Source organism: Amblyraja radiata, chromosome 26 (assembly GCF_010909765.2).
Source record: "Amblyraja radiata isolate CabotCenter1 chromosome 26, sAmbRad1.1.pri, whole genome shotgun sequence".
NCBI lineage: Eukaryota > Metazoa > Chordata > Chondrichthyes > Rajiformes > Rajidae > Amblyraja > Amblyraja radiata.
Window position 1 is genome coordinate 20,614,131 of NC_045981.1, and position 11,166 is coordinate 20,625,296.

The 11,166-nt window shown below is 49.5% G+C and overlaps 1 protein-coding gene across 1 annotated transcript; it reads left to right on the forward strand.

Moving 5' to 3' along the window:
• Positions 1-3,517: 3,517 nt before the first annotated feature.
• Positions 3,518-10,614, forward strand: tmem35a (transmembrane protein 35A). The gene is made up of 2 exons (XM_033044428.1): positions 3,518-3,692; positions 9,957-10,614. Exons 1-2 carry the CDS (start codon positions 3,573-3,575, stop codon positions 10,338-10,340), a joined length of 504 nt encoding a protein of 167 aa, XP_032900319.1. The 5' UTR covers positions 3,518-3,572; the 3' UTR covers positions 10,341-10,614.
• The last annotated feature ends 552 nt before the right edge of the window (positions 10,615-11,166 follow it).

Sequence of the window (11,166 nt, forward strand, 5' to 3'; positions counted from 1 at the left end):
TGGGATTTTATGTGATAGACCAACACAAAGTGGTGCATAATTGTGAAGTGGAAGGAAAATGATACATAGTTTTCAAATTTTTTTACAAATAAAAAACTGAAAAGTGTGGTGTGCAAAAGTATTCAGCCCTCCTGAGTCAATACTTTGTAGAACCACCTTTCGCTGCAATTACAGCTGCAAGTCTTTTGGGGTATGTCTCTACCAGCTTTGCACATCTAGAGACTGAAATTTTTGCCCATTCTTCTTTGCAAAATAGCTCAAGCTCAGTCAGATTGGATGGAGAGCGTCTGTGAACAGCAATTTTCAAATCTTGCCAGAGATTCTCAATTGGATTTAGGTCTGGACTTTGACTGGGCCATTCTAACACATGAATATGCTTTGATCTAAACCATTCCATTGTAGCTCTGGCTGTATGTTTAGGGTCGTTGTCCTGCTGGAAGGTGAACCTCTGCCCCAGTCTCAAGTCTTTTGCAGACTCTAACAGGTTTTCTTCCAAGATTGCCCTGTATTTGGCTCCATCCATCTTCCCATCAACTCTGACCAGCTTCCCTGTCCCTGCTGAAGAAAAGCATCCCCACAGCATGATGCTGCCACCACCATGTTTCACAGTGGGGATGGTGTGTTCAGGGTGATGTGCAGTGTTAGTTTTCCGCCACCCATAGCGTTTTGCATTTAGGCCAAAAACTTCAATTTTGGTCTCATCTGACCAGAGCACCTTCCTCCACATGTTTGCTGTGTCCCCCACATGGCTTGTGGCATACTGCAAACGGGACTTCTTATGGCTTTTTTTCAACAATGGCTTTCTTCTTGCCACTCTTCCATAAAGGCCCGATTTGTGGAGTGCACGACTAATAGTTGTCCTGTGGACAGATTCTCCCACCTGAGCTGTGGATCTCTGCAGCTCCTCCAGAGTTACCATTGGCTGCTTCTCTGATCAATGTTCTCCTTGCCCGGCCTGTCAGTTTAGGTGGACGGCCATGTCTTGGTAGGTTTGCAGTTGTGCCATACTCTTTCCATTTTCGGATGATGGATTGAACAGTGCTCCGTGAGATGTTCAAAGCTTGGGATCTTTTTTTATAACCTAACCCTGCTTTAAACTTCTCCACAACTTTATCCCTGACCTGTCTGGTGTGTTCCTTGGGCTTCATGATGCTGTTTGTTCACTAATGTTCTCTAACAAACCTCTGAGGCCTTCACAGAACAGCTGTATTTATACTGAGATTAGATTACACACAAGTGGACTCTATTTACTAATTAGGTGACTTCTGAAGGCAATTGGTTGCACTGGATTTTATTTAGGGGTATCAGAGTAAAGGGGGCTGAATACTTTTGCACGCCACACTTTTCAGTTTTTATTTGTAAAAAAATTTGAAAACCATGTATCATTTTCCTTCCACTTCACAATTATGCGCCACTTTGTGTTGGCCTACCACATAAAATCCCAATGAAATACATTTACGTTTGTGGTTGTAACGTGACAAAATGTGGAAAAGTTCAAGGGGTATGAATACTTTTGCAAGCCACTGTATATCTTATCCCTTGGAATCCTCTCCAGTATCTTTCTTACCACTTTGTGGGAGTCTAGCTCTTCATGAGGCTGACTTTATGGGCCAACACTGAGCGTCAGGTGGGGAAGCATGGGGTGGTCAGCACCCTGCGTGATTCTAGTATGGAATGGTGGTGTATGGAGTGGCTGGGTTGGGGTGAAGGGGGTCAGTTGAGTGTGGGTAGTGGAATGGGGGTGATGGGATATGCAATGTGGGATGACATGGGTTGGTGATGTGGTGTAGTTTGTGGGATGGTGGTGTTTTGGGTAAGTGATGGGAGGATGGGTTGAATGAAGCTTTGGGTAGTAATGTTTACTGGGGCCATGGTGGGTGGGTGGTCTGATGTGAGGTGGGGGCAGGCAGTGTGTGATGTGGGGTGGGATGGAGTGAGTTGTGGGTGGGTACAGGGGCGGGCGGTGAGATATGTGGGGTGGGGCGTGCTGTGTTTGATGAGGGGTGGGATGGAGTGAGTTGTGTGTGGGCTCTGGGGCGGGCGGTGAGATATGTGAGGTGAGGGATGGGTGGGTGGGCACCGGGACGGGAGTTGTGTGATGTGGGGAGGGGTGGAGTGAGGGGGAGGGTACAGGGGTGGGCGATGATGGTGGGGTGACGCGTGCTGTGTTTGATGAGGGGGTGAGATGGAGTGAGTTGTGGGTGGGCTCTGGGGCGGGCGGTGAGTGATGAGGGATGGGTTGGTACTGGGACAGGAGGTGTGTGAAGTGGGGAGGGGTGGAGTGAGGGGGAGGGTACTGGGGCGGGGTATGTGTGGTGGTGTGAGTGGTAGGTGGGTTCTGGGGACGGCTGTGTGTGATAGAGTAGGGTGGAATGAGCGGTGGGTGAGCTCTGGGGTGAGTGGTGTGAGGGGTGGATGGGCTCAGTGTGATGTGGAATGAGCTGTGGGTGGGCTCTGGGGAGGGGTGGGGCAGGCTGTGTGTGATGGGGGGTGGAGTGAGAGGGGGGTGGAGTGAGAGGGGTGGGTGGAGTGAGAGAGGGGCGGTGGAGTGAGAGAGGGGCGGTGGAGTGAGAGGGGGGTGGAGTGAGAGGGGGGGTGGACTGAAGTGAGAGGGGGGTGGAGTGAGAGGGGGGGGGTGGACTGAAGTGAGAGGGGGGTGGAGTGAGAGGGGGGGTGGACTGAAGTGAGAGGGGGGTGGAGTGAGAGGGGGCGGAGTGAGAGGGGGGGGCGGAGTGAGAGGGGAGGTGGAGTGAGAGGGGGGTGGAGTGAGAGGGGGCGGTGAAGTGAGAGGGCGGGGGTGGAGTGGAATGGGGGGGGTGGTGAGAGTGGGGGGTGGAGTGAGAGGGGGGGGTGGGCTCTGGTGCCGGTTGTGTGTGATGGGGTGGAGTGAGAGGGGGGGTGGAGTGAGAGGGGGGGGGCTTGGTTTGCCGCTGTGTATGATGGGGTGGAGTGAGAGGGGGGTGGAGTGGGGGGGGGCTCTGGTGCCGGCTGTGTGTGATGGGGGTGGAGTGAGAGGGGGGGGAGTGAGAGGGGGGGGGGGAGGGAGGGGGGGGGGGGGGGGAGAGAGGGGGGGGAGTGAGAGGGGGGGGTGGAGTGAGGGGGGGGTGGGTGAGAGGGGGGGGGGAGTGAGGGGGGGGTGGAGTGAGGGTGGGGGTGGGTGAGAGGGGGGGGGTGGTGGAGTGAGGGGGGGGGTGGTGGAGTGAGGGGGGGGGGTGGAGTGAGAGAGGGGGGGTGGAGTGAGAGGGGGGGGGGGGGGGAGATGGTGGGGGCTTGTGTGAGGGGGGGGGAGTGAGGAGGGGGGGGGGGGGGGGGGGGGACCGGAGGGGGGGTAGTGGGGGCGGGCGGAGTGAGAGGGGGGGGGGGGTGGAGTGAGAGGGGGGGGGGAGTGGGAGGAGAGGGGGGGGGGGCTCTGGTGCCGGCTGTGTGTGATGGGGGTGGAGTGAGCGGTGAGTGATGTGGGTGGTGGGCGGTTCCTATCCCCGCCAGGAGCACAGGGCGGGCGCGGGCTCTGGGACCCGGCGCGGCAACGTTGGTAGTTGGCGGGTGCTACGGGCGTGAGGCGGCCGCTCTCCATGATGTCGCCTCGGACCGTGGCCGTGGTCGGCCTGTCCGTCGCGCTCGGGCTGTTCTTTGTCTTCATGGGGACCGTCAAACTGACGCCGCGCCTCAGCAGGGATGCGTTCAACGAGATGGTAAGCGGACGGAGCGCGGGTCTGGCCATGAGGGCCGCCGGTACCGGGGTCGTGTGGGCCGCAAACGCCGGGCTCCGGCCCTCCAGCGGGCAGGCCATGTTTCACCACCGCTGCTGCCGGCGCAGTGCTCGGTACATCATGGGCCGTTTATCTCCAGAGGATGGAGTCACCACACACACACACACACACACACACACACACACACACACACACACACACACACACACACACACACACACAGACACACACACACAGACAGACACACACAGACACACACACACACACAGACACACACACACAGACAGACAGACACACACATCCACACACACACACACAGACACACACACACACACATCCACAGACACACACACAGACACACACACACACACACAGACACACACACACACAGACACACACACACACAGACACACACACACAGACAGACAGACACACACATCCACACACACACACACATCCACAGACACACCCACACTCAGACACACACATACACACCCACACTCAGACACACACAGCCACGCACACACACAGACGCAGACCCACACGCACACAGGGTACATCAGACTCAGCAAGGCGCAAAGTCACCTCCCCCCCCCCCCCCCGGTGCAGGAGGCTTCGACACACTTCCACATATGCAGTTGCACACAGTCCCGCTGCAGAGTTTCAGCACCATATTTTGTAGACAATGCTCTGCAGCCACAGTGACAGCAGGAGAGGGAGGAGAGAAGTGTGGTTTGGAGTGTCAATCAAGAAAGCTCCCGTAATTCCGATATCCCATAGTTGGGCATCTGGCCCACCGGGTTCTGATGTCTGCGCTCCGCACCGCTTGAACACGTTGGTACCCGTGGAAAATTCATAATACTACTATAAGACGTTAATTACAAGTGCGAGTCAATAAGACTAACAACCGATATTTGCTAGAAAATCAGATATAGAAAAGCAGCTGGTCCGGCAGTACCAAAGTCGAGATTATTAAAATGTTACTGTACTTTTTCTTGCATTGGCTTTTAGGGGTAAGATTTTTACACAGAGCGTGGTTGATATCTGGAACGCTCCTCCAGGGAAGGTGGTGGGATCAGATACAGTTACTATGCTTATGAGGCATTTAGACATTTAAATAGGCTGGGCAGAGTCCCAATGCAGATATATGGGATTAGTGAAGAGGGAGGTGGAGAGCTGAAGGTAGACTAAAATGCTGGAGAAACTCAGCGGGTGCAGCAGCATCTATGGAGCGAAGGAAATAGGCAACGTTACAGTGCTGTATGACTCTGGCACGGCACCAAACTTCTTGAGTGTTGACACGTTCATCCAGGTGATTGAGGCAATTCTCCCAGGCTCCTGCCGTTCACCTTGTTGATGATGGCAAGACTTTGGGGAAACCAGCCACTGGATGCAGGATGCACAGCCTCTCCTGTGTCTTATAAACACTGCTTTATTACACGCAGTCCATTTAAATATCTGATCGTAGTGGGGATGTGGTGATGATAATGTCTAAAATAGATGGTTCCAGTCTCCAATTTGAAGGGACGTGCCATTATTGCACAATTATGTGCCACAATGTCATTCCCCATCAATCAGTTCCTGTGTCAATATTGCACAGGTCCTAAAAGCATGCCACATTATCAAAGGGTGGTAAATGAAACTGAGCACCATGCACCACCACTCATCCCACTTCCTGAACCTTCTGTGGAGACATGGTTATTAATGGTGTTACTAAAGTTGGACCCTAAACATTGTCCTGAGGAAGGTACCAGTGATGTCCTGAGACCAAGATGTACCTTCAGAAACCACCTTCATTTTCCTTTTTGTGAAGAATGCATAGATTTTTTCCCTTGATGTTCATGGAACTCAGTATTACCAGAACCCCTGATGTCACACCAGGTCAACTGCTGCTGGGAAGGTCAGGTTGCAAGTTGCCCTGGTCATTCTGCTTGGACTAAACCCTGCACTGCCCTGCTGGTGCTGTGTGCAGCTGTGGTGGAAATCTTGGCACAAACCCCAGCCCTCCACTGGGGGAACCTACTGCAATGAAATGCCCCATGGCTGAGAATGGAGAAACTGCTCTGAGAGGTGTTGCTGGGCAGCCTTGTGAGGCTCCTGGTTGGCACCCTGGTTGGCATGGTGACCTAGGACATTGCAAGGACTCACAACATCTCTCCATGTGTTGACAGACTGCTCAGGTTCTGTTAGATGTGATGGAAGCTGTTGTCTCCCTTCCTCTTTATTTGGCTCTATTCCCAACCCTTAGACCAGGAATCTGCTCAACAGTGGTCAGAAACACTCCTCTCTAAATATAATGCTGTGGTGACCACTTTAGCACTGATTCTATCTTCAATGAGCTACCAATGTACAGTAGATTCTGGTGATGCAACTGAATTGGCAGTTAGTGAGTCAACTAATTTTAGCATATAGATCTTCAGCTCTGCAGCCGGAATGTTACTATTTCCAATGTATTATTTGTTCCTCAATGTGATGTGAAATAACTGGAATTGGTTGAAGACCTGCTTTTGTGAAGCTGGGATCTCAGGAGGAAGCCCAGGCAAATCATCCACTTGGCACTTCCGGCAGAAGATTGGATTATTATCATGGTTTGGGAGTAACTCGGCTTCTATGAAAAGTGTGAAAGATCGTAACAAAGATGAGGTTCCAATCAGCCAAAGCTTTGCACTGCATGTACATTAAACAGCAGAAGCAACATGTCACACAACCAAGCAATCTGACAATGATAGAATCAGGTCAGAACTCTGTGGCCCTGTCACTTCCAGCTGTTTCAAAGGTTTCAAAGGTCTTTAATTGTTACTTGCCAATTAAGGTACAGTGATATGCGAATTGCCATACAGCCATACAAAATAAAAAGCAACATGCACACAACTACGTAAAAGTTAACATAAACATCCACCACAGTGGATTCCCCACATTCTTCACTGTGATGGAATGCAAAAAAGTCCAATCTTCCTCGTTATTTTCCCGCAGTCGGGACAGTCGAAGTCTCTGCTTCGGGACGATCGAAGCTCCCACAGCCGGCGGTCGAAGCCTCTGCGTCGGGTCGATCGAAACTCCCGCACTGGGAAGGTCGAAGCACCCACGGCTTGGAGTTCCTGAAGTCGGTCTCTGACCAGAGACCACAAGCTCCGTGATGTTAAGTTTGCAAGCACCCATAGTTGGAGCTCTGAGGTCGATCCCTGGCAAAGGGATCGCGGGCTCCGCGATGCTAAAGTCCCGTAGGCACCCGCGACGGAGCTCTCAAAAGTCTGTCTCCAGCAAAGGCCGCCAACTCCACAATGTTAGTCCGCAGTGTGGATGGTGATACGATACGGAAAAAAATCCCATCTCCGTCGAGGTAAGAGATTAGAAAAAGTTTCCCCCAATCTCCCCCCCCCCCATATAAAACAAGCTAAAGAACACTAAAAACGTACATCTAACACATACAAAAACACACAAAGGAGGAAGGGACAGGCAGACTGTTGGCGAGGCAGCCGTTGCCGCCGCCACACGGTTGTGGAGGTCGGTTAACAATTAAACAGCTAAAAGGCGAAGGAGATGTAAGCACAGTGTCATCTTCAACAAAGGAAGGCTCAGTATTTGAAATGTCTGCTTTAAATCAAATGAAGTCTGCCTGTTTCTCCGTTTGCAGGCATCTGGTTTCCTTTTGGCCACCAGAAATGGAAAGAGAAACATAAGAGGGAGAGTATGGCAGGAGAGATAATGAGAGGTGGGAGAATGGTAAAATAGAAAGGAGGATGAAATATAACAAACAATGGAAATAAAACACATGGTGTAATTAGAACTCTTTGCTGGGGATATTGGCCTGGGTTCATCTACTGTTACCTTCCAGTGAAATTAGAGGATTTTACAGAGACAGCATTAGTGCTATCTCTGCAATACTTCAGGATGCATTTGGTGGGTAGTCTAAGTCTCAGTAGCACACAGGAGGGCAGAGATTACTGTGCCTGATAGATGATGTTAAATGATGGGTTTGTGGTCTTGATAGTCAAATACTTTTAATTTCAGACTGCTGCAGATTGTGCTGGCATTCCAAAGGTGATGATGAATTTATCTGGCAATGTCTACCTTCGCTAGGAGGTGGCTCCTGACATGTGGGAAATTAACCACATATTTCAAGGTCTAGCAATAGAGTACCTTTGTCCTGTGGAAATTGAAGGGTAGTGTCATATTCCTATATGTTTCAATGATTGAGTCAACAAAAACTTAGTGCTTAGCCTATGAATGTGTGTGTGCTGATTTATCTTCCTTACAGTGGAAGAGGCTAACAGAACTATATAAAATTATTATGCGAGTCAGGTAAATAGAATCCTTGCCTTTGAATCTGGAGAACAAAAACATTATAATGGAAACTGTCAATACTGTGAACAGGCCTGGGGAAGGGTGTGCAGTGTAGATTAACCAGAATGATGCCTGCCTGGACTCTGCGTTAAATTACAAGGTGTGATCACACAAAGTAAGGCTTACTTTCCTGAATTTTGGAAAGGTAATTTGTTCAATGACTCAAGATTTTAAGGGAAAGCAATACAGTAGCAGCCCGAGTGTTTCTGTTGGCTATCAAGTTTATGTCTAGGGGGGAATTCTCTAATACTTAGAGCCAGACCTTGTGAAATTTTGGAGACGTTTCTACATGCAGAGCCTACTATGGGGTGGGAGATTGCTACCTTCACGTGGTCCACCCTGTTTCGACAAATAGATAGATAGATATTTATTCCATGTCATTTGAACCTCAGTGAGGCTCAAACGAAACTCAGTTTCCACAGCCATACAAACAAAACAAAACAATTCCTACACGACACACAAACAATTTCATTTACACAAACATCCATCACAGTGAATCTCCTCCTCAGTGTGATGGAAGGCAAAGTCTTTTCAAATGCAATCAACCTGGTGTGCACATTCAAATAAGGTCAAATAGAACAAGTTGTCCTACAACTTTAGGCTGCGCACGCCATACGCAAGAAGAAGAAGCAGAGCATACTATAAGTTCTGAACTCTGCCAGAAACATAAACTAATGCTAACAGTTAAGGGCCTGTCCCACTTGATGATTTTTTCCGGCAACTGCCGGCGTCATATCAGTGTCGCCAAAAGATTTTGAACATTTCAAAATCCAGTGGCGACAAAAAAATGGTGCGACACTTGAAGAAAATCCGTGTGTCATACGACATCACCCTGCGTCACTGCCGCATCACGCTGTAAATTTTTCTGTGACCTTATACGTCAGTCGCCGAATAAATCGCCAAGTGGGACAGGCCCTTGACATTTTAAATCTGTGATTGATCAACTTCTGATTGTTCGGCATCTAAGGGATGTAGTGAAATATTGGTTCTCTAAAATCGGGTCACCATCTCACCGAATATTTAGTTTGTCAAAGCATGCTTCCAGATCAACAGTCCAAACCTGTTTCTGTTTTTGAGTTACGATTCAAGTGATTCCCTGAGGCTGAAGCTACATTTGGGCAGGTTCATCTTCTGCTTATCGAGTCAGTCTGAAGAAAGGTTTCGGCCAGAAACGTTGCCTATTTCCTTCGCTCCATAGATGCTGCTGCACCCACTGAGTTTCTCCAGCATTTTTGTGAGTCCACACACAAGATTGGAAGTTGTTCAGCCAGAGCTCAACACACTTCTCGGCATCTGCATACAATGGTGTCTGTCTTGTGCTTCTTGGCGTGGTGGTGGAAAGGTTGGTGGAAACAGGGCCGCGACGTCAACGCTCTTTCCTTGACCCCCTAGGCAGGTTGATAGGCATTACTGATACTAATTTTTAATTCCAGATTATTTAACTAACTGAGTTTCAATCCCTCAGATGCCAAAATGGGATTTGGAGCTGCATCCCTGGATTATTAGTCCAGGCCTCTGTGAATTAGGTCATCATTTTAGTTCCATTTCTTGAATGATTACAGATCGCCTTCCTAAATGAATAAGCACAAATGCAAAGACAAACGTGGCTCTATGTGATTAGAATTATGAATTTTAAACAAGGAAAGAATCTGGGATGAGGGATAAGTACACCAGCCAGTCCCAGAGTATGAAATTCTGAATAATTAACCCCAGTGAATTACAGTCTAACAGGGAAATATTTACTGGGATGTGGGGTGAATAGGAACAAGTAATTTGTTCTTCTAATGCATCACACAGCCAGAAGAGTTCTTATGCTTCCATCTATACTGACATTCCATGAAACTTCTTTAAATGCATCTTAGAGCAATTAATAGCATCAATTTTATATCCCTTTAATTGCAGAAAAGAGCATATAAGGAATATGCCAAGGCGCTTCCGGTATTAAAGAAGATGGGCATCACATCGATCCAGCTGCGGAAACTCATTGGGACGATGGAGGTGACGTGTGGCATTATCATGACCCTGGTCCCCGGAAGGCCCAAGGACGTAGCTAACTTCATTCTTCTCCTGGTTGCACTGGCTGTGCTCTTCTTCCATCAGCTGGTGGGCGACCCGCTCAAACGTTATGCCCATGCACTTGTCTTTGGGATCCTGCTCACCTGCCGGCTGCTCATCATCAGGCAAGCAGACGACAGAGACAAAGAGATGGCAGTGGGAGACGTGGCAAAGGAAGAGCAGGTCGAGGCTGACACCGAACAAGAGAAAGGGAAACTGAAAACCACCTAATTTGACTCACATAGGATTGGAACTGGGGACACCTCGCCAGCCAATGTCATCCCGAGTATAAAGAACCTGTTCCCCACTTCCCCACTTCAGCTAACGGTGCTGGAAGTGAATGACAGATTTCGTGAACATCTGTTGATGGGAATCTGAACACTGGCAGGAGTATTTCCCCATGACTAACAACAATCACTTACAGTCCTAATCAATACATATCAGGGCAAACACCATCATCACCTCTCCACCCTGAGTTCTGCAGTGATTCTAACCAATACACATTTAAAAGGGAGGAAGAGCTTTACTGAGTGAATAGATTTGTGAAATTTCATCTTTGAGCTAAGCCACAAGATGTCCTGTGTCTCTCTCCCACATGATAATTAAATGGGTTCCCACTTCACCCATGACCAACTGAAGTGTCCATGTAATGGGCAGCTCCCTCCAACATTGAGGCTGGAAGATTTCCTCTAAGAAACCACTGCAGGAAATTGGTGAGCTCTAAAATAGTTAAAGATGTGCCCTGGATAGCGAGAAAGAAAGAGCGACGAACAGCCCAGTCTGTAGCAGAACAGAGGAAGGGTCCCCCCCCCCCACCCAACCCCCGTACACCCCCCCACGATTCCGCCTATCACTATAAGCTCCATGTACTGTTCTCACCAGGGTAGTTAACGTTTTATTCTGCCTATTTCCTATCACTCCTTCATAATCTTTCTCCCACCTGTTCAATTGCCATCTCCCACCCCCCCCCCCCCCCCCCCCCCCCCCCCCCTCTCCTCTGCACCTTCTCCTGGTTGTACTAAATTATCACTATAGCATTACCTTTTCCATTGTCCTC

Excerpts from the sequence above, each read along its gene's own strand:
- tmem35a (XM_033044428.1), top strand. The coding sequence starts at position 3,573 with ATGATGTCGCCTCGGACCGTGGCCGTGGTCGGCCTGTCCGTCGCGCTC. Across the intron at positions 3,693-9,956 it reads GGGATGCGTTCAACGAGATG|AAAAGAGCATATAAGGAATA; the intron begins GTAAGCGGACGG and ends CTTTAATTGCAG.